The 22,987-nt window shown below is 49.5% G+C and overlaps 1 protein-coding gene across 13 annotated transcripts in view; it reads right to left on the reverse strand.

Annotated features, from left to right (window-relative positions):
- The window catches only part of MAP4 (microtubule associated protein 4), a 171,412-nt gene that overhangs the window by 4,005 nt on the left and 144,420 nt on the right, over positions 1–22,987 (reverse strand). For 6 of the 13 annotated variants that reach the window (XM_031027832.2, XM_031027834.2, XM_031027833.2 and 3 more), the window contains 9 exons: positions 17,519–17,625; positions 16,290–16,505; positions 13,232–13,415; positions 12,577–12,636; positions 12,161–12,453; positions 10,633–10,746; positions 8,598–8,690; positions 1,952–2,033; positions 423–535 (listed from right to left, as the gene is read on the reverse strand). In XM_031027832.2, coding sequence (XP_030883692.1) covers positions 423–535; positions 1,952–2,033; positions 8,598–8,690; positions 10,633–10,746; positions 12,161–12,453; positions 12,577–12,636; positions 13,232–13,415; positions 16,290–16,505; positions 17,519–17,625 — 1,262 coding nt within the window. The remainder of the gene's footprint in view (positions 1–422; positions 536–1,951; positions 2,034–8,597; positions 8,691–10,632; positions 10,747–12,160; positions 12,454–12,576; positions 12,637–13,231; positions 13,416–16,289; positions 16,506–17,518; positions 17,626–22,987) is intronic. The other 7 variants (XM_031027837.2, XM_031027842.2, XM_081816866.1 and 4 more) reach the window with 3 other exon arrangements.

A 22,987-nucleotide genomic window follows, 5' to 3' on the forward strand; every position in this document is an offset into this window, starting at 1 on the left:
CACCTGAGTGCTCTCGCGGAGCCCCAGTCTGGGACGCGCCTGGCATGGAACACGACCCCACATGGCCTCTCGTGAGGGAGCTGGGGACAGCGGTGCCACGCAGACCACCCGCCTTGTGGGGGAGCCGCGCCCCAGCCCGCAGAGCTGAGATGGGCTCAGGAAGGCAGGCGGGCCGCGGCTCCCAGGAGAGGTTCTGTCTCCAGGTAGACAGGGCAGAGGTGGCTGGGCCGGGGCCTCTTTACCTCTCCTGCCTCACTCAGGACTGATGATGAACACGGGGAAAACACACCGGTGTGGGGGAAACAGGACTCCTGACGATACTGAGGGGCGGTGACAGGCGCCCAGCTGCTGGGACCCAGACTCCGGCTGCACCACCCCACCCACCCCTCCCAAGCGGCAGCCCCTGCTGCCCCACTCGCTACCTTCACGGCCCCTCCTGCAGGCAGGTGGCCCACATTATCGAGGGATCCCACTTTCGCCTGGGCCTTCTCCTTGAAGTTCAGCTTCTGACTTTCAATCTTGACATCTCCTCCACCTGGAACCAACAAAACCACCGGTCACACGGGCAAAGCCAGGAGGCTGGAGCAGAGATCCTGGCTTGGCCAAGGACTCGCTACGTGCCCAGTACAGACACCAACGTGACCTCCTCCCAGCGGCTCTGGGGACAGTGGACAAAAGGACAGTGAATGTGCTCGTCACACAGGGCTCATCTCAAAGTGGGGCTGACAACCTGCACCTGGCCGGCAGGAACGCCTCCGCAGAGCGAAGTCCCCCTCACCTCCACCGCACAGCCTCCAGCCAAGCCTCTACAGGTGCCTCGAGGGGTCTGCTTTAGGTTCCCTTGGTAAAGTTAACAGCTCCCTCCCACTGGCTGGGGGCACGGGGCGCCCCAGCTTCCTTTCAGTCTACGAACGCCCTGTCAGGGTCGGGACTCTGGTTTCACAGCTGCTAGGGCTGATGCTGGGAGCGTGCCCTGCCCAAAGTCACCATTGAGCTGGCGACGGACAGAGACAGGATGGGAGTGTGGTCTGTCTGAGCTGCTGAACTGACCCACACTATAGTGACAAGAAGGAAAGTGGAAAGTGGCTTCTTTGTAGTGTAGGAAGAGGGGGAGAGGTGGGAGTCGTCTGGGCACTGAGTTGAGAAGGGATAGGCCTGGCCTGGCCCCGGGGCCTAGTGCTCTTGCGCGGCTGGGGCACTAGGGTGAGGTTCAGAGCTCACAGCCACGGTGTGGCCACAGGATCCCGGCGGGTTGGCCCCCTCCAGTTCCCGCAGCCTGGCTTCCCTCACGCAGCCGTCTCCTCGGCTCCCGTCCCAAACCAGAGCACGCAGCTTCTTGCCAAGTTTGCCAGCTCGCCGACCCACTGAAGCCCCCCCCAAAAAAACCGGGCCTCCAGTCAGTCAGCGGCACTCGGGAGGGAGGTATCGCACAAGAGTGGGTTTAACAGATAAAAGGGAGAAAATGCCAGGGAGTTAAGGGCCAAACTGTTTGGATCCTTTTAAACAGAACACATTCTAAAATGGACGATGACACTTTCTGCCGAGGGGGAACTGGCCCCGGTGCCCGCCTCCGAGAAGCCGGGCGAACCGCGCCCCTGCCGCAGCAGAGACACCCCCAGCCGCAGCCCGACTCTGTGACCCGCCAGCGGCCGCTGAGGTTTCAGTGCCTCGGAACGGGCCCTGCTCCCAGTGCAACAGCTCCCTCCGCATCAGCTCCTGGCAGGTGCTCGAGACAGCAGTGCCCTTCACGACCTGTTCCTCCTCAGAGGCACTAAGATCCACCCCCCCTCCCCCGACAGGCACTGAACTGCGTGGTTTCCATCGCTGCCTCCTGGGTGGGTGGGGGCGGCTCCAGGAATCTTTATGGAATGACAGAAGCATTGGGGTGAAACCCAGCGGCCTTGGCAGGACCGCACGCCCCAGGCATGCTAGGCTCGGGGGACACACTCACCAGGTTTGTGCTTGATGTTGGCCTTGGACCCACACTTGGAGGAGACCTTAGAGATGTCCACCTTCTTATTCTGAATCTGAACCTGAGAAACAAACCACAAAAATATCATTGCCTCAGAGAGAGGGTGTATTTCAGGGCCCGCAGCTTCTGAGCCCACCCGCAGGCAGACCAAACCGGTGTTCCCACACACCCCAGGCCTTTCCCTCCCCGCTGTATCTGTGCATCTGCCAGGCAGCTCTTCTCCCATTTTGCTGGATCCAAATCTCCTAAGATGTCATTTTGTTCCACCTGAAATCTTACCCATTAACTCCTTGCTCAGAGATAATCTGGAATAATGTTTTCATGTTCTCCTTCCAGTTCTTTTCAGTGCATTTTTCCCTCCTGGCTGGCCACATAGGTATCTATCTGTCTACAATATGTACTCCTGCTTAATTCATGTTACAAGCATCTTCCCACAGAAGTTGAGAAATGTAAAGAGGGGGCCACATAATAATCCATCCTATAAGATCTTATATAAACCCAATATCATGCCTGATATTGAACATTTGGGTTTTTTCTCATTTTTCACCATTAAAACCATGGCAGCAATGGGGGTGCCTGGGTGGCGCAGTCGGCTGGTTGGGCATCTGACTCTTGTTTCAGCTTGGGTCGCGATCTCAGGGATGTGGGATCGAGCCCCATGTCGGGCTCTACGCTCAGTGTGGAGTCTGCTTAGGACTCTCTTTCTCTCCCTCTGCCCCTCGCCCCCACTCACTCTCTCTCCAAAATAAACCTTTTTTTTTTTTTTTAAAGATTTTCTTTATCTGACAGAGAGAGATATAGTGAGAGAGGGAACACAACCAAGGGCAGAGGCAGAGGGAGAAGCAGTCTCCCCGCCGAGCAGGGAGCCTGATGTGGGGCTCAATCCCAAGACCCTGGGATCATGACCAGAGCCAAAGGCAGACGCTTAATGACTGAGCCACCCAGGAGCCCCTCTCCAAAATAAATCTTAAAAAAAAAAAAAAGAAAAAAGAAAAACAAACAAAAAAACAATGGCAGCAATAAATATCTTTGTGAATAGAAGTCATGGCAATTTTGATGACCCCTTAAGCAAGATGCCCAGAACTTTAGTTACCTGGTGAAAGGTTCAGACTGTATGTATCAAGGTTCTTAAGCCATGCGGCCTAACTGCTTTCTAGAAATGTGACAATGGACACCCACCACTGAGCTTAAGTGTTTGTCTCACCATATCCTCCCAGCACTGGACATTCCCATTAAAAACAGTAACAACGCTTTTCCAGTAAGCAGCCTGAGGTGATCTCTGAAAATGGTTCGCTATTCACTTGACCCAGAAAACCCTACAAAATCAGGCAAATCAAGAGGTTCAAACCTTCACGTTCACTTTAAGAACACATGTGAAATGGCCCAGGTCATCAAGAGGAAGCATATCTGAAAAGCCACCAAGTATCTGAAAGATGTCACTTTGCAGAAGCAACATGACCCACGCTGTCACCACGATGCACTGTTGGAGGTGGGACGTGTGGCCAGGCCAAATGGCAGGGCTGGACACAGGATGGGTGTCCCCAAGAGAGTGCTGTATTTTTACTGCACATGCTTAAAAAACGCAGAGAGTCGGGGCTCCTGGGTGGCTCAGTCGTTAAGCGTCTGCTTCTCCCTCCCCCACTCCCCCTGCTTGTGTTCCCTCTCTTGCTGTGTCTCTGTCAAATAAAGAAATAAAATCTTTAAAAAAAAAAATGCAGAGAGTCATGCTGAACTGAAGGGGTTAGATGCAGATTCTCTGGTCATGGAGCACATCCAGGAGAACAAAGCCGCCAAGATGCGGCGTGGAGCTTACAGGGCTTGTGGAAGGATCAGCCCACACATGCGCTTTCCCTGCCACACTGAGATGCTCCTGACGGAAAAGAGCAGATTGTTCCTAAACCAGAAGTGGAGGTTGCACAGGAGAAAAACGATATCCCAGAAGAAACTGAAGAAACAAAAACTTACGGCCCTGGAGTAAATTCTGCATAGAACACACGCAAGCAAATAAAAGTTAAAACAAAAAACCACCACCACCACCAAAACTTTGCTAATTTATACGTGCAAACTGCTCAGTTTTGGTTGCTCTGCTCATTATTAAGGGTACTAATAACCATGTGCACGATATACCCCCTCCCTCTCCCAAAGAGCCGGGCCCAGCACGGTCGTGTATGTGCACAGAGCCCAAGCCAGCAGCCCGGGGCCCGACATCTGCAGTGATGAAGCGCAACCTCCAGGCTCCACAAGGCCTTTGGCTAATCTGACATTCTGTCCACAGCTGTTGAGTAATCAAAAGGACGAATAGCCTTTTATCTGACATGAATCCCGTTGGGGCGAACATCTTGCTACTGGGACTGAGGGCATGTGTTTCACTTAGGAAAGGTGGTCATCTACAGCTGGGCACTGGGTTCTGGGATGAAGATTCCAGGGTCCCTGTAAGTGACCCAGCTGCTCCCCGGTTCTGTGGAAAAGCCCAGCTTTCCATCCCAGTCAAGTCCTCCAGGCAGGGGCCCCAGGAGCCCTGCCAGCAGGTGCCACACCCTCTGGTGGGGTTTCTTCGCCATGCCATTCAATGACTACCTTCTAGGACCCTGTCTCCCTTTCTTCAGTGTCAGGAAATACAGTTTCCATTGTAGTCCAAGAGAACACATGTGATGCCTACTGCATTTTCATGTGCCCACCCACCGCCCAGGGCCGGCCACAGAGTAACTTCCCATAATCCTCAGCTTGCTTCGGCCATCCTCACTCTCTGCTCATACTGCTCCCTAGCCTGGCAAGCCCAATGCATTCTCCTCCCCATCCTTCAAAGCCCAGCTCAAGGGCCACCTTCTTCAAAGCCTTCCCAGGCCCGAGCTTCACTCCACCTTTTCACATCATCTCTTGAAGGGACATCAGCATCAACAGGACACTAAGTGCTTCACGTATTCAGTCATCATTTACAAAGGACCTATCACCCTCAAAACAGCAGCCTCCGCTTTGTGTTTCCAACAAGGCTGCAATTCTCCTAAACGAGAACACAGGGAAGTACTTTTCCCAGCCAAATGTCTGGCAGCCGCTGAAGTCCAGACAAATGTGTCCTGCTGCACAGGTGGCAAGCTCATCTCGTGCCCTCCCCGAGACACCCGTGAGCAGTCATGGAGCTCGCTCGCTGAGGTTTGGGGCCCACGCATTGCTTGAGCCAGCGTTCTGTAACTGAAGCCACCACTTGTTGACTTCTTGCCTGGTCCTCAAGTAAAGAACAGGTGATTAGGGGAAATTCTGCTTTACAGACACGCTCCAGCCAATAAACGAAGAAGGAATGGCAGAATGAGAGTCTCTCCACAGTGCACCCCTACTGAACACATGGGTCTAGGTACTGGCCATCAGATGGAGTGCCTCCTGACGGAAACGCCACCTCTACCTATGAAAGGCTTGCAGAAATTTGGGTTGGGCGGGGGGCGGGCGGGGATCAATCCTGAATCAATTTAAAGACTATCAAGGGACGATGGAATATGCTAAATGAAACCACGGGGGTGTAATCAGCAGCAGAATTCAGATTCTAGGACAAGCTACTTGGTTTACGCATGAAAAATACCGCTACAAGCAACCCTGTCAGGACCACTCTCACTCTTGAGAGTTTTTTCTGTATCTTCACTTAATAAACTTCTATAGCTTTACTCATCAAAAAAAAAGAAAAAAAGAAAAATACTGCTACAAAAAAATTGAAGGGAGCCTGTAGAGTAAAAGAAACCTAAGATTATAAAAGACAAGAGACACATCAACCAATCACATTTATGGACCTTACTTGCATCCTGATTCAAATAAGCAAACCTGTTTAACATGTCCGTGCGAGTTTTACACACATCACACATACACATACACACACGTACACTGAAGAGTTCTTATCTTTTAAAGTTATAAATGGATTTTCTGCAGATGAATGACGTATCTAGGACTGGCTTCAAAACAGTCAGGGTGGCATACATAGATAAGACTGGACACGAGGAGGGGCACCTGGCTGGCTTGGCGGAGCGTGCGACTCTTGATCTCAGGGTCATAAATTTGAACCCCCCGTTGGGTGTAGAGATCACTTAAAAAAAAAAAAGACTGGCCACAAGGATAATAAATAAAAGGTATATCCAGTTCATGGTAGTATTTTTTTTTTCTATTTTTGTATGTATTTGAAAATTTTCTATAATTGCAAGTTTTAAAAAGCGTAACCGTGTCCCCCTCACTTAATGAGGCCCACTACATTTGAGACGTGGCTCTGCCTCCTGAGGCTGGCATGGAGAGAAGCCACAGTCCCTTCCAGACTATCCTCCCCGTCCTGTCCCCCCCAGGCCACTCGCCGCCACTCGATGCTTAAGGGAGCCACATGCCGCTTCCCTGGCCTAGGAAGCGTGTTTCTCAGATGTCCTCTCCCCAGCGAAGCCCCACGGCCCTCTCGCTGCACCACCAACCCCACATCCCCTGCACCTCGCTCTAGCTGTTCACACCGTCTGCACCCCCGTCCCCCAGTCCGGTGACGCCCCGCAGCCTGCCGCAGGGAGGGGCAGAGGCTGCTGAGATGACACAGCTGCTGGGTCTAAGAACCCATCAACCCATCACACATGTCTCCCCTCACGAGGGTGAAATGGCAGAAAAACGGTCTCACACACACACAAAACCGGGGGGAAATCTGCTCTGTTCCCTGCCCTCGCGTGCCCCTGGCTCCCGACAAGGGGATGTGTGTATGTGCGCCGGGGCGCTCTGTGGTACTGACGGGGGCCCTGCTCCGGGCCTCCCCTCTGGGTGCCAGACTCTGAGTCTCTAACCAGGAGGGGACGGGGTTTGTGGGTGACGTGTGACACTGTTCTACCCACACGGCGGGCCCACTCTTTCTGCACTGCACGTGCATCCGCGCTGGCTTCACGGGCGCCGAGGGAAGGAAGCACAGCGCCTCCAGCCAGGCCGCTTACCCTCCCCTTCCCGCAGGCAAGCGCTGCTCCCAGGTGGTTTCCGAACGCCCTGCCGTCGAAGGAAGCCTCCCTCCCACGCTAAAATGCTTACGCGGCGCCTGGGGCTCAGTCGGGTCAGCGGCCAACTCTGACTCTGGCTCAGGTTATGAGATTGAGCACGGAGTCTGCTCGTCCCTCTCCCTCCTGCTCTGTCATTGTGTGGCCCCCCCACCCCGCCCTGGCTCACGCACTCTCTCTCTCCCAAATAAATAAAATCTTTTATTAAAAAAAGTGCTTTTAGGGGCGCCTGGGTGGCTCAGTCGTTGGGCATCTGCCTTCGGCTCGGGTCATGATCTCGGGGTCCTGGGATCGAGCCCCGCATCTGGCTCCCTGCTCGGCAGGAGGCCTGCTTCTCCCTCTCCACTCCCCCTGCTTGTGTTCCCTCTCTTGCTGTATCTCTCTCTGTCAAATAAATAAAAATCTTTAAAAAAAAAAAAAAGTGCTTTTAAAAAAACCTTGAAGCTGTGTGTAAGCAGTGTGGGAGAGCACAGTAGGTGATAAATGATGCCTATTTTCCGAGCTTGTGCATACACCGCACACCACACCAAGTGCATTTCTGTGTCACACACACAGTGACCAATTCCTTCAGAGTCTCCTGCTCACCTCCTGTTTTCAGCTAGCCCAAAAGCCTGAAAGGAAAAGCTAAAGCCGGTGCCTCCCTGGGGCTCTCAAGCTGGATCTTCATCACCTTAACCAGATACTGTCTTTAAGCGCTTCACCCACTTCAGCAGATCCCACACCAGGCTGGCTCTTGTCAGGCCAGTGACCAAGCCAGCCAGGTGCATTCCACCGCGGGTCAAGGATGCAGTTCCTGCCCAGGCCAGGAGAGCCACTGGCGGGGAAGTAACTGGAAGGAGCTTCGGTAAGGGGGCTTGTGTGGGGCAACAAAGGGATGCCCTGAGGCGGATTCCTCACAACAGAACTGCTGGTCAGGGGGAGTGCTGGTCAGCCACAGGCAGGATGGCATGGCCACTAAAGGGGCAGGAGGGACAGAGCTTGAAAATGAACGGGGTGAGCAGAGCAGGACTCAGCCCAGTTCAGGACAGTAAGGAGAAGGAACGGAGTGATCAGGCTGATGGAGCAGGATGGGCTCCCTCGCTCCGTTTGAGGGGGGTGGGGGAGAAGCGGGTGCGGAGCAGTGAAGGCGGAGGCCGCACGTGGCAGCTCCATAACACCCCTCCCTCCGGCGCGTGCTGGAGCCTCGCCTGCCTCTGCAAGGTCACAGGGACACGTGGAGGGCGAACAGAGTGTTCTTAATGCTAGACCAGGGCCTCCCTGTTAGCCAGAGTCACCTGTGTCCCCAGCAGAGCTTAGGGCTAGCACAGAAGGGCAGCATGATAAAGGGATGTCTGGATGGAAGAAGGAAGAGGACAAAGAGAAAAGGAGCTGCTGAGGGAATAAGAGGAGGGAGGACTCAGAAAGGTGAAAGTGGGGGAAAGAGAGGTGAGATGCCGAGTGGGCGTCACCAGGTTGTAATATTTAGGGGTTTCCCAGGACCAGCCAGCCTAAATATACCAGGGCATTGAGGCCTCCCCTCACTTCGCTAGCCTGCGTCTGGAAGGAAGCCCCGGGCCAGGCTGCCATGGCCCTCTCCCCAGTGTGCCCCACGGGGGCTGTGCTGCAGACGCTAGCTGTCCGGAGCCCATACTTACATTACCACCTCCAGGGACATGCTTAATATTGTCCTTGGAACCACACTTGGACTGAATATGGCTGTAGCTCACTTTTTTGGAGACTATCTGGACCTGGAGTGTTAGAGAACAGAAAAAAAAACAACATAAAGGGAGAGGGCTGGTTAGAACCGACAAAGGGCAGGCAGCGCTCCACACGTGACCAAAGTGACAACAGAGTGTTGTTCCAACTCCGCCCCCACCTGCAGCCGAACAGCTGTGGAGAAGCACAGGGGAAGGAATCTGAGGGAAGCAGGAAAGGGAGTGAAGGACAAAGACAAACAACACAAGGACAGAAGCAGAGGCTGCAGAAGGGCTAATGGTCCTCCTCACTGCTCCTTGGGGCTGGGCCGTGGTTCACGAGGCCCAGCCAGCAGCAGGCCCCGGATGCCCACCCAGGCACAGCCCCACTCCTGCTCCCGCCTGCTCTTCCCCGACAGCTGGGAGGGTCTGGGGAAGCCTCTCTGCAAGGGTCCTGCTCATCTGGACTGGTCCTCACCGAACCTTGGCCCTTCCCTTATATCTGGGAAGGAAAGGCAGCTCCGAGAAGCACTGGGCAGCTGGCTCACAGGGCACAGATCTGATACAGGAAGGAAGGGACATCAGAGCTCAATCATGAATGCAAATGAACCAGAGGCCGCTGGGCCTGCCATGCAGAATCCGGACGCCAGGGGGAGCGCAAGCCACATTCTCGGCAGCTCCACACTCCACAAGCAGCCCGGTAGTCTCGGGCTCAAGAAAGTACAGAGCTTCTGGTCTAGACTTTCCTTCAACTCGAGGGTAAAACACTTCCCTCAATCCTCCAGATACCTAATCCTGTGCCCTGTGAGTTTTCGGGCGCAAAGAGAAGCGGCTCCAAGCAGGGCTGCAGTGATGCGTAATGGGGCGGTGGGGGGGGGGCGGGGACGGACGACAGGACACAGCACACTGTAGTGCTTATGAATGGCTCCCCCTGGAATGCAGCCACACAAAGGCCCAGGCTCTAAGGGCTGGAACAAAGAACTCTCTTTGAGTCTTCTGAAAAAGAAACAGTTGCCAGCTTCCTTCCTTCGCTTCAGAGCCCTTCACAAATGAAACAGGCTCCAAGCTGAAGAGTTTTCCACAGAGCAGAGAAATCCACCCCGAGAAATTCCAACCCAAATACCTCACCGTTTTGTGCCTTCTTTACAATGTCAGTGATGAATAACTGGTTAGCAAACCGTTTCCTAATGAAACCCTGCTCTGAACCAGAGACCCACAGGACCTCTAGGAGTCACCTGGAAGCCTCACTGACTGTACGAATTCCTTGGGCTGAGACTCCCCATCCTGGTCCCTGAGAGCTGGAGGTTAGGCTCCTCTGGCAGCCCCTGGCTAGAGAGACCACCTACCTGCCACAGCTAAGGGAAGAAGGTTCCCACAGCAAGCGGGAGGGGCCTGGTTCCAGGATGTGGAGGCAAGAGGAAAGAACCTAGAGTTTCCTCTTACCTGTGCAATCCCTAAGCTGAGTGGGTTTCCAGAGGGAATGGAGCATGTGAACTTTCAGTGAGAAGGGGACATGGGGAACCAGGGCAAACAAAGCTATCTCTGTAGCCAGCATGTTGTGAAAGGGGCCTTCTTAAACTGAAAGGTCAGTTTAAAGCACCAGGGGTCCAGGGTTCCAGGTGCTGGCAAGTAACCAATGCCACGTGTCTCACTGAGGCAGGACCTGGATGCTCAGTGTGTGTGTTTTGCGTGCAAAACAGCTGGGGTTTCACATCAAGGTCAGTGTGAAGAAAGTGGCTGAAGGTTTTTTGGATCCATGTTATCCGGTTGAATAGATATTTCCCAAAGGTTAATGGGCTCCCAACTCTGTTAACTGTCAGGGTTAATACAAAAATTTTTCTGATGGCTGAGTCATCAAACAAAGAGGAGGGAATGCGGGGGCAAAGTAGAAACTAAGGACAGGAAAAAAGTGCAGTAGAAGGGAAAGTGACTCAGGCTGGAAGAAACAGTTTATCATCTTTCACCTTCAAGAGGTAAAAGTCTAAATAAAACTCACTTTCCCAGCAGGTGGTTTCTGCGCACTCGCAATGGGACCGGCTGTTTTAGTGACTGCGTTAGGTTCAGGCTTTCGAGCCGGAGCAGATGCCTCTGTTTTTTTCTCTACTTTGGCCTGGATGGAGATAAAGGGAGGGCACATTTCAAACCAAGAGGGTAAGAGCCCAAATGCCAAGAAGGGAAGAAAGCTGTCGGGGACTCAAAATCAGGCCAGGCCACCGGCAGAAGCAGGTCACCCGTGCTCCTAGGAAAAAACCCCACCATTTTCCAGGGTAGACCAGCCAGGGGGAGAAGCTGCAGAACAAAGTCTTGAGACCCTAGGAAGAGATCAAGATAGCACTCACAGAGAAAGGCGGGAAGGAGGGCTAAGTTAGTGATTCTCTTTGGAGTGTGTGTTTGCCAATCATCATGCCCTCCCATTCAAATGTCCTCACCCCAAGCAAGCTGCCATAGTCAACAGGGAGCCACTACTGATGATGGGAAGTCTCATACCACTCAGGTATGTTGGAGCAGAAAATAATTTGATTATCAGGCCGAGTCACTCAACGTCCCCCCAGGACCACCTGCAACTTTTGCCCAAGGAAAGCATAAGAGCCCAGGAAGGGGGAGATGGGTCATGCATTGGGTACGCCAGAGCCAAAGTCTATCTTAGCAAAAGCAACTCTCAGGCCCTTTTTCCAGACTAATCTCAGTTTGCCATCAATGTCTTCCAAAAGTACCAGGATTCTGCCTCATTTTGGGCCCTGTTCAATTTTTTAAGGGCTCTGGGTTGAAGCAAATTAAGCTATCCTACCCTGAGTGGGAGGGAGGGGTGGTGGTTTAATGCTGGAGAATCACATAGGAAATGAGAAGGTTCCTGCTCCAAGGACTTCGACTGGGACTTTCGCCACCATCTTTTCATACACCAAAGTCCCACTGCTGCTAACAGCTGACAAGTAATTCTGGGGTGGATGCAACCAGAAAAGCCTTAAGAGTAAAGCGCCGGGGCCTGCCCTGCCGCCCTCCACCACGACTCCCCGGGCCACCCTTCCGATTAGGAAAGCAGGAGGTCTGCAGCAGCGAGTCCTCCCGGCCACCAGAGGACGCCCTACCTCTTTCACGCTGAAGGCACCCCCCCCCCCCGCCACCCCCCATATCAAAGCTTCTACCTCCTACACGTCCTGCTGCTCAGACAGCGCAAGGGTAAGGAGCACGTCCAGTCTCTCACCTTCACACGGTCTCACAGTCCACCTCTGTTCGTCTTGTTAAGGAGAAGAACCCTGTTGCCTCCAAACAAAAATGTAAGCCTAAACCCCGAAATACAGAACAAGACCTCCTCTGATGGGGACGGGAAGAGAGAGCCTGCTGCTGGGACCCGGAGCCCAGGCTGAAAGTCCCTGGCACTGAATCCAATGTCCCCACCACCCTTCTTCTTTGGTTGGCGCCTGGGGCTGATGTGAGGACACGCCTGGGGGACAGCGGGTGGGTGGGTGTGGCAGCGGAAGAAGCAAGGGCCGGCATGCCGAGGACCCCCAGCTCCCTGGACTCACCCGGCCTCCTCCAGGCTGATGCTTGATGTTTTCCGTGGAGCCAACCTTGGAGCGGACATTCTTCAGATCAGGGGCAGAAGCATTGGTAGACAGGCGGCTCAGCCTTGGGGCAGAGGAGCTGGGCTTGGCTGAGGCGGGCTTCTTGTCTGAGGAAGGGGTCCCAGAGGGCCGGGGAGGGGTGGGTGTGGCCTTGGCTCGGCTGGGAGCCACCCCTGCCATGGGGGCAACCCCAGGGACAGTGGCGCTTTTCTTCACGTTGCTGGTGGACGTGCTCTTGGAGCGACTCAAGTCAGCTGCAAAGGTAGGAGTGTGAGAGAGGACAAGGGTTCAGGGGGAGAGAGCAAAAGGGAGCCTTAGAGCCACAGAGAGGTAAGGGTTTATTTGAGGCTTCCAAGAAGCAAGGGACCGGGTGTTACCTGGTGCAGACTTTGTAGCTGTCTTCTTCATGTCCGCAGGTTTTCCCTCAGTCCTAATGGCTGCACAAACATACACGTTTTAACATTTAGTGTTTACAAACTAACCTAGTGAATGGCTCATCCCATCCTGAGATTCATTCATTCATTCAACAATTACTGAATGTCCCTTTTGGGCCATGCGCTGTGCTAGTCGCTGGGAATAAATGAGGGGTAAATTAGACAGCCAGGGAAAGACTGTGCCCTTCTGGAGCATACACGGCCACCCACTCTATCTCATTCTTTTCTACAGCCTTGCCAGTGCCTTCCGCATGGCCTCGGAAGTGGGTTAGCAGCCCATGCACCAGTGGGACTATCTCCTGTCATGTATGCCCATGACCACGATGTGCTGAGTGCTGCAAAGTTACTAAGAAAGGAACAGTAAACACTACCTGGGAATCCGTAAGAATCCCTTTCACTCAATTTTCTGAATATACGTACTTGCTAACCTCATATGGAGATCAAGGATCCACTTTTCACTGTACCCCATTAAGGACGAGGGCACAAACAGGGGTGCACGGCTTTCTGTGACGCTGGCTGGAGCTACAGCTGGGGCAAAGCCAAGGCCCCACCCTTCTCCCCACTGGTTCCCACGGGAGTGGAGGGTAACAGCACTCACCGGTGGGCCTCTTGGGCACAGGCGTGGGGGGGCTCCGACTGCCTGGCCCAGCTGAGGCAGGACTGGCAGCGGCCGGGGCTTTTGGGACAGTCTGGGAGCTCTTGGAGCCAGGCCGGGGGGCTGGAGCAGAGGCTGGCTTGGATGGTGAGGCCCGCTTCTCCAGAATCTTTGCCTCTGCAACAGGCTGGTGACAGGGAAATGGGAATAAGAGCTGCAGGTCAGCAGGCGCCCCGGGAAGTCAGCGGACACCAGAAAAACTGTGGATTTGGCACTCACTGACAGAACAGTTTATGCTGTTCTAAGATCTAAGTCCTTCAGACAGAGTGAGAAACGGGCCATGCAGGGCGCTGTGTCAGCTGGAGTCAGGGAACGGAGCCTAACTATCTCAATCCAGCCTGAACCAGTGAGAATGAACAAACCAGAAAAGTATACCACATCACAAACACAGTCTGTCTCAGGATCTAATGTATTTAAATACATTAAATATATCAGTATTTTAATTACTTGACCAAAGGTAAGTAAATATATAAACAACACAAAAAATGTAAAAATGATGTTCAAATTCAGTCACTCTTTTGGCGAAGATGCACACAGTGAATGCTGGTTAGGGCTGCAAACAGTGAGAACACTGGCCTCACCAGTCAGATGAGAATGCTAAGCTCTAACCCCAGGCAGGCCCCCAACTCAGTGTGTTCCTGGCAAATCACAGTGTCTCTCTGGGCTCTATTTCCTCAGTCAGATAAGGGAGTTCGGCACAGAGGACCCCGGGACCAGCTGTGATGCCATGTGGTGTTAGGGACTAGAGGAGGAGAAGTCTCTGAGAGCACAGGCACGTGGAGAGCGGGGCGGAGGGGGCAGGCCTGACCCCCACAGGGGATGAGGAGCACTGATGTCGCAGCTGTGACTGAGAGCCAAGGGGAAAAGTCTTGGCATCTGGGTCACTCTAGCTCCTCTTCCAGGGAGGCTGGGCATGGCGTCACTAGTAAGGAAGGGAAGGAATCATGTAGCCTGGTTTCTACGGGAACAGAAGTACCAAGTTACTCTAGACAATAAGCCAAATCATAGACACAGTGTATCCAGCCCTTTTACTCCACGACAAATGGCCACACAGTGTCGTATGTTGGTGGAGACAAGCAGGATACATCTTAAATGGAAAATCAGCTAAGGAGGTGCTCAGAAATTAAGGGCTGGCATCGAATTAAAGTCTAACCCTGAAAGCGCAGGGTAATGGCCGTTTCTACAAATGAAGTCCCTAAGTATAGCTGGAATTAGAGGAACTGGTTCAGCCACCAGCTCTGTTTGGAATAGATCGTAGGATTTATGCAGAGGGATCCCTCCTGTCGGCTCTAAGATCTGAGTATAAAACAGACACTCTCTGAGGCCTCCTTCAAATTCTCAATATTAGGACTATGATTCAGAATAATCTACTAGGGTCTTATTTTGCTAATAATAGTGATAAAATAAGTTGGAAAAAAGGTACTAAGGATAGAAGGCTCTAAAAAATGTGACATCCTTGATTTAGAGGTCAGGCTCTTGGCTTCAGCAAGCGACAGAACCAGCCTGCTTTCATAACCGCAGTTACTCTGCTGTTTATCATTTTACATTTTCTTCTCTACCAGAATCCTGGATCTACTTTTTCTAAGTAAGTTTTTTTTCTTTTGTTTTTTCTTTCTACCAAATAAGGATAAAAATAAATTTCATTAGACTTTAGTTTTTAATCAATCTCTCAAAATATTTTCATCTGTTTCTTATCTAAAAAACAAACAGCAGTAGTAACTGGAATGCAGATCACATTTTCAGATCAGCTGTATCTCAGAGTGCTGTCTAAAAACTGCATGGCAAAAGCCACGAAAGAACAGTGTTGACAGAGGCCCTGAGCATCAGGGGTGGAGTCAGCCCCAAGCTCCCACACTGCCTCTGCTACCTGCTAGCACCGGACCTTAGGAAGGTTATCTCACTGAGCTATGAAATGAGAATAGTAATACCCACATCAGGGGTTGCTGACAGAGAGAATCAAAGGAATTAACTTATATAAAGGAACCAGTAGAGGACACTTCATGGTTGTTATTACTGCCAAGTGAAATTTCACTGGACCACCTCCCCCTGCCGTCTTCTGTCTGCCCCAGGATTTGCCATGCCAGGGCTCCAGTCACCCTCCCTCTGCCCTCTCATGCAACTAAATCATCTTCTCACGATCAAGAAAAGCAGTCAACTGGGTAAATGAGGAGCGCCAGAAAGCTATATATTTTATCATTCTTAATCTATGACAGGATTTCTCAGTTTCTTGGCCAGATTCCAACCGAGACTACAATTCCTAGGTTCCATCAATTTTCTTTACAAGATTAGATGATACACTAACATTGCCCACCATGAATTTAAAGAACAACACTGAGCTGACCGAAAGGCCCTTCTCAAGCAAAACAAGATGTTAAGGAAGGCAGCCACAGAGCCCAGCTGCCCTTCTAGAATGATCCTGCTGAAGCCACTCCTGCTCCAAATGGACCGGTTTCTAGGCAGTTATGTGTGGCTGACCTGGAAAACTGAAAACCTGCAGCGGGGAGCCCATTGAGAGAGGCCCAATGTCAAAAGCAAAGAAGTTGTCACACGTTGTTGGAACCTACAGAGATCAGCTAGAAGACCTTATCCAAAAAAGTCACAGGCGAAACTCACTTCTGCCAGAGGATTAAAGAGAACGATAAGGAAGCGAATTTGGGGAATCTGACATGGAACTGTACCAAAAAGGAGTAGGTGACAGTATGTGGAGGAGGGCAAACTCGCTAACAGGTGTTCAAACAAGGGAAGAGTAAGGAGGAGCTGGGAGAAAGGAAAAGAAACCTAAGCAGAGGCAGTACTGCCTCCCAGCAGGGCAGGGAAAGGTACAAAGTCTGAAAGGCCTTCAGGTGTTATGGCTGCATTGTGCACCCTCAAGATTTGCAAGTCGCCTCTCTCCCCTTCCCCCAATTCCACCAGCTCGACTGCACTGCTTGGCAGCAACGAGAGCGATCGACCCTCGGAGGGGAGAACGTCTCCCAGGCACAGGGCCTGGGTGGCTACTTACCTTGGGTTTTGAGTCTTTTGAAGGTAAGGTGGATGGCCTGGCAGTGGCGGTGGCAGGGCGTTTGGGTGGGGCAGCCGGCACTAAGCCTGCAGCGAGGCTCATGGGTTTTTTATTCGCCCCACCAAAGGTGGCGGGAGCCGGCTGCTTAGGGAGAGGACTGGGCTGAGTTTTGGCTTTCGATGTTGAAGTCTTTGCAGGCTGAGTGGTGGCCAAAGGCTTTAAGTTGATGTGTTGTTTTGTTTTTGTTTGTTTGGTTTTTTTTTTTTAAAGCCAACATCAAACACACAGACAAAAATAAAAACAAATGAAAAAAAGTATAAATTGCACAATTCAAAGTAAAATTATAAGCAATGAGGATATATGCAACTGAAAAGCAGCATTCCGTTCTTCTGAGCTTGGTAAGGAGTGGAAAGAAACCATGAGAAAAATAAAGAAAACTGGGACTTCATTCTTAATGACAGTGTCACAAATTCCAGCAGTTCGGTACCTGAAGACTTAAATTCAGTGATGGCTTTAAATAATTAACTAATTTTTGGTGGCTGCAATAATTCTATGAAGAAGTCACCAGCAAGTAATTAAACGGTCATTATTTGTGCCTTGATGAGGCAACATGGCAGGGTTTTAGGACCACACTGAAGTATGGCATTTGTATTCTGCAACGAGCACCAGTAAGTTCCTGAAGCTTTGCTCCACCTTAAAAATCTGAGTTCTCGGGGCGCCTGGGCGGCTCAGTTGGTGAAGCGACTACCTTTGGCTCAGGTCATGATCCTGGAGTCCCAGGATCGAGCCCCGCATCCGGCTCCCTGCTCAGCGGGGAGTCTGCTTCTCCCTCTGACCCTCCCCCCTCTCATGTGCTCTCTCTCTCTCTCATTCTCTCTCTTTCAAATAAAAAAAAAAAAATCTGAGTTCCGTTTTTACGAATGAAGAATCTATTTCTGAATAGTTCTGCAAATCCCGTTATTGTTGTTGTTAAGGGAAGCAGAAACAACCTCTACAGAACATTTCTACATGTATTCAAGATAATGGGGTCAAAGGCAGAGATTTTAAGGGTTGAGTTAGGCTACGATGATAAAATAGGAATATAAAATATTTTCTAAGAATGTCCAGAAAAGGACTACTGATAGATCAGAAAAAAACAAATTTCATTCATTGATTCAAGCAGTAATAGCAGAAGATACAGTTTTTAAAAATGGTAGCAGGAGAAGATAACCCACCACTCTGGTGCCTACCTTTGTTTTCTTCTCTGGGCTGGGTGGGAGCTCCTTGTTTGGAGGGGCGGTGATGTCATTTCCGGTCACACTCCCTGCAGGCCGTCCTTCTTCTGGCTTACTTATTCCTAAGTGGGGGTAAAGTCATGCTAAGCAGATGTTTTTCATACCCATTTTGAAAAAGCAAGTCTTAGGAAGACAGACCACTGACTAGCACTCCGTTCTGAAGAAAATCCACAGTGCTGTGCTCTGAACTGTGGACAAGACTCCCAAGTTCCTCTCACTGTGACAGGACCGTTTTAGATTCCAGAGATTCAGGCAGCCAGTCCCTGTGGAAAAGCAACCTAAGTGGGATTTGCACAAATGACCAATGGAAGGAAACAGCCCTTAAAGTTTGGTTTCCCTTCCCTAGAGACCAGCAAAGGGGTTCTGTCACCCAACCACTAACTCCTGGAGCACACAGGGGACAAAAACCTCTTCTACTAGAGTTTCTCTCTTAGAATAAAGGTTGCTGAAGATGGGATAAGAGCCAGAAGATCATCCAATGTCCTCCCCTTACTTCCTTTCCCTGTAAAGCACCACTTTATGGAGGATGTGAGATTAACTTGATCTGGTTCTAGCAGTGACCCAGATTTCCAACAAGCCCGAGGAGACCCATGAAATCAGACCCAAGGCCAGAAATAAAGTCTACGCCTAAGGCTTGGCCCAGCAGCACCACTGTGGGGACGTAACTCCAGATTTCAATAGGGCTACACCTGAATGCAATGAAATACCATGAAATTTATAACCTGGGTGTGGTAAAGACCTTTCTGAGTGGCACAAAATCCAGAAGCCACAGAAGATCAGTCTGACTAAGGAAAAATTAAAAACAAAACAACAAACTTCAGTGTGGCCAAAAAAAAAAAGAAAATGATAAGAAAAGTCAGAAGGCAGACAATTAACAGAAAAAATATCATTAACATCACATCAAAGACAGAGCTTATTATATAAATTACTCCTACAAATCACTAACTCTCATAAAAGCCAACAACCCACTGGAATAACGGCCCAAAGATTATGAACACAGTTTACAGAAAAGGAAATATAAATCAAAATACAAATTGAAAATAAGAAAGGATGTCCAATTTTTCATAGAAATAAAAGCTAAAACCACACTGAGATGCCATTTTTAACCTAACATATTGTCGGAAGTCCTACAATGTGAAAACAGCCTGTGGGGATAAATGAAGATACTCGCTGCTGCGAAGTGTATGGAATGGTACAACTCCTATGCAGGGCAATCTAGCGGTGTTTCTGAAGACTCTAGGTATAGATAGATTCTAATCCAGATATCCAATTTCCAGAAACTTATTTCAGAGGCATACTCACACACCAGCAAAATAGCAAATGTGCAAGGTCTTCATCAGAGCGTTGCTCCTAACAGCACAGAACAGAAACACCCCGGAAGTCTGTTCATAGAAACGTGATTTAAGCACCATGGCAGAAATATCAATGTACTCTCTGTATCTGAAAAAATAAAGCATGACCAATATGGAACCATCTCTATTAAGTGAAGAAAAAAAGTAAGGTGCAGAATAGTTAAGATTATAGGAAACCCATTTGTCTAGAGAAGGGATGGGGGCAAATACATTTCTAATGCAAATACACTTGTGCATGCATTTTAAAAAGGCCTTTGGAAGGAACTTCCAAGGTCACACTTGACCTTGCCTCCCCCAACACTACCTCCTGCAGAAGTACAGCACACTATCAAAACCAGGGCGCTGGGTGCCTGGGTGGCTCAGGTTGGTTAAGCGACTGCCTTTGGCTCAGGTCGTGATCCTGGAGTCCCGGGATCGAGTCCCGCATCGGGCTCCCTGCTCAGCGGGGAGTCTGCTTCTCCCTCTGACCCTCTTCCCTCTCGTGCTCTCATTCTCACTCAAAAAAAAAACAAAAAAAACCAAAAAACCAGGACGCTGGTATTGGTACAATCCACGGAGGTTACTCAGATGTGTCCAGCTCCACGTGCACTCATTTGTGAGAATGTGCACGCGCATGCGTGCAATTTTAGCACATGTAGCTTTACATAACCACCCCTAACAATCAGGACAGATAAGTGTGCCATTACCACAGGGCTCCCTCATGTCACCCTTTTAGAGCCACCCCCCCCTCCTTTTCTAATCCTTAAATCTCTGGCAGCCACTAATCTGCTCTCTATCTCTACAACATTATCTCAAGAATATTACATAAGTGGAATCATACAGTATGTTCCCTTTTGTGTCTGGCTTCTTTCATCCAGCCCGGTGCTTCCGAGATGCATCGGTGGTGTTGCATGTATCAGCGGTCACTGCTTGTGGTACGGCTCCACCACAGTTTCACTATCCACCTACTGCGGCTACAAATATTGATGCACAGGATTTTTATTAAAATGGTGTCACTGTTAGTATATGGAAATACAGTTAATTCCATCCTGTGACCTTGCTGAAACACTTATTAGTTCTAGGACGTTTTTTGGTAGATACCTTGGAATTTTTTTTTTTTTTTAAAGATTTTATTTATTCATTTGACAGAGAGAGACACAGTGAGAGGGAGCACAAGCAGGGGGAGTGGGAGAGGGAGAAGCAGGCTTCCCGCGGAGCAGGGAGCCCGATGCGGGGCTTGATCCCAGGACCCTGGGATCATGACCTGAGCCGAACGAAGGCAGACGCTTAACGACTGAGCCACCCAAGCGCCCCTGGGATTTTCTATATAGACAGTCATGTCATTTGCAAAGAGAGCCAGATTTATTTCTTCCTTTCTAATCTAAATGCTCTTTTATTTCCTTTTACTTTGTTGTGCTGATCAGAACTTCCAGAACCACATTAAGTAGGAGTGGTGAGAGCAGGCATCCTTGCCTCGTTCCCAGTCAGGGGGAAAGCACTCAGTATTTCCCTGTTAAGTGTGATGGTACAGTTGGTTTTTTGTAGATGAGGAAGTTGATCAAGCTGAGGAAGTTCTCCCTCTAATCTTGGATCAGTGTTTTACCATAAATGGGTGTTGGGGTTTTGTTGAATGCATTTCTGTGCTTATGAATTTTTAGACTGTTGATATGGATTATGTTGATTTGGTTTCTGATTACTGAACCAGCCGTGTGTATCTGGAATAAACTCCATTTGGCTGTTGTGTACAGTTTTTATATATTCCTGGATATGATGTTAACATTTTGTACCTAAGTTCATGAGAGATACTAGTCTGTAGTTTGTTTTGTATGGTCTTTGTCTGGTTCTGCTATCAGACAAATTCAGACCTCAAAAAATGAATCAGAAATATTCCCTCCTCTTATATTTTCTGGAAGAGAACGTGTAAAATTGGTGTTAATTATTCTTTAAATATAAGGTAAAGCCCTAGAGTGAATCCCTCAGGAACTTTTTAATTTAAAAATCTAATTTTATTAATGGTTATTCAGGTTATCTATTTCATCTTGGTTGAGTTTTGGTAACTTGTGCTTTTCAAGCAATTTATTCTAAGTTATTGAATCTGGGGGTGTAAAGGTGCTCCGGGTGTTCACTTCTATCCTCTTAATGTGTTCACTTCTATCCTCTTAATGGTTGTAGTGACGTCCCCTATTCCTGTTGTTAGTGGTTTGCGTCTTCTTTTTATCTGTCAATTTTGTTCAAGGTTTACCAGCTGTATTGGTATTTTTTTTTTTTTAAAGATTTATTTATTTATTTGAGAGAGAGAATGAGAGAGAGAGCACATGAGAGGGGGGAGGGCCAGAGGGAGAAGCAGACTCCCCGCCGAGCAGGGAGCCCGATGCGGGACTCGATCCCGGGACTCCAGGATCATGACCGGAGCCGAAGGCAGTCGCTTAACCAACTGAGCCACTCAGGCGCCCTGTATTGGGATTTTTTTAAGAACCGGCTTTTGGTTTAATAAATTTCCTTTGTTGTTTTCTTGTTTACAATCTCACTGATTTCTGCTTGCTTCGGATTTATTTTTTCTTTTTCTAGTTTCTTGATATAGCAACTTAGACTACTGATTTGAGATCTTTTCTCTTTTCTAATGTAAGCACGTGGGGGCCATAAGTTCCCTCCCAGCACTGCTATGGCTGCATTCTACACATTTTGGTATGTTGTATTTTTGTTTTTATTCAGTTCATTTTAGTATATGTGCTGCCGAAGCGAGCACTTTATTCAGTTCATTTTATTTTTAATTTACTTTGTTTTAAATTTTAATTCCAGTTAGTTAACATACAGTGTAATATTAGTTGCAGGTGGGGTGCCTGGGTGGCTCAGTCATTAAGCATCTGCCTTCAGCTCAGGTCATGATCCCAGGGTCCTGGGATCGAGTCCCACATCGGGCTCCCTGCTCGGCGGGAAGTCTGCTTCTCCCTCTCCCACTCCCCCTGCTTGTGTTCCTGCTCTTGCTGTCTCTGTCAAATAAATGGAATCTTTAAAAAAAAAAAAAAAATTAGTTGCAGGTGTACAATACAGTAATTCGACACTTCCATACAGCACCCTGGGATCATGAAGTTCATTTTAAATTTCTTAAAAGATTTAAAAATTTTTTTGAAGTAATCTCCACACCCAATTTGAGGCTCGAACTTACAACCCTGAGATCAAGAGTTGCACGCTCCACCGACTGAGCCAGCCAGACCCTCTCATTTTTAAAATTTCCTGTGATAACTTCCTCTTTGACCCATGGATTATTAAGAAGTGTACTCTTAATTTCCAAATGATTAAAGATTTTCCTGTGGTCTTTCTATTATTGGTTTCTGATTTGATTCCATATGGCCAGACAACATATTCTGTATGATTTTTTTTTTTTTTATTTTAAAGATTTTATTTATTTGGGAGAGCGCGAGAGGGGAGAGAGTATGAGCAGGGGAAGGCACAGAGAGGGAGAAGCAGACTGCCTGCTCAGGACCCCAGGATCATGACCTGAGCCGAAGATACATGCTTAACCGACTGAGCCACCCAGGCGCCCCTGATTTTAATCTTCTAGATGTACTGAAGTTCATTTTGTGACCTAGGATCCATCTTGGCATATGTTCCATGGGATCTTGAAAAGAATATATATTCATTCTGCTGTCGTTGGGTGGAATTTCTGTAAACGTCAATTGGATCCTGTTGTGTGATGGTATTAAGTTATTCTTTACCTTTACTAATACTCTGTCCAATAGTTCTATCGATTGCTTAGAGTGGAATGTAGAAGTCCTGAACCATAATTGTGGATCTATTTCTCCTTTCAGCTCTATCATTTTTTGTTTCATGTATTTTGCAGCTCTGCCTTTTGGTGCGTATACATTTAGAACTGCTCTGTCTTCTTGATGGACTGATTCTTTTTTTTTTTTTTTAAAGATTTTATTTATTTATTTGACAGAGAGAGACACAGCGAGAGAGGGAACACAAGCAGGGGGAGTGGGAGAGGGAGAAGCAGGCTCCCCGCAGAGCAGGGAGCCCGATGCGGGACTCGATCCCAGGACCCTGGGATCATGACCTGAGCTGAAGGCAGTCGCTTAACCAACTGAGCCAC

This window comes from Leptonychotes weddellii, chromosome 1 (genome assembly GCF_054177405.1).
Source record: "Leptonychotes weddellii isolate Sample4059 chromosome 1, ASM5417740v2, whole genome shotgun sequence".
Classification (NCBI taxonomy): Eukaryota; Metazoa; Chordata; class Mammalia; order Carnivora; family Phocidae; genus Leptonychotes; species Leptonychotes weddellii.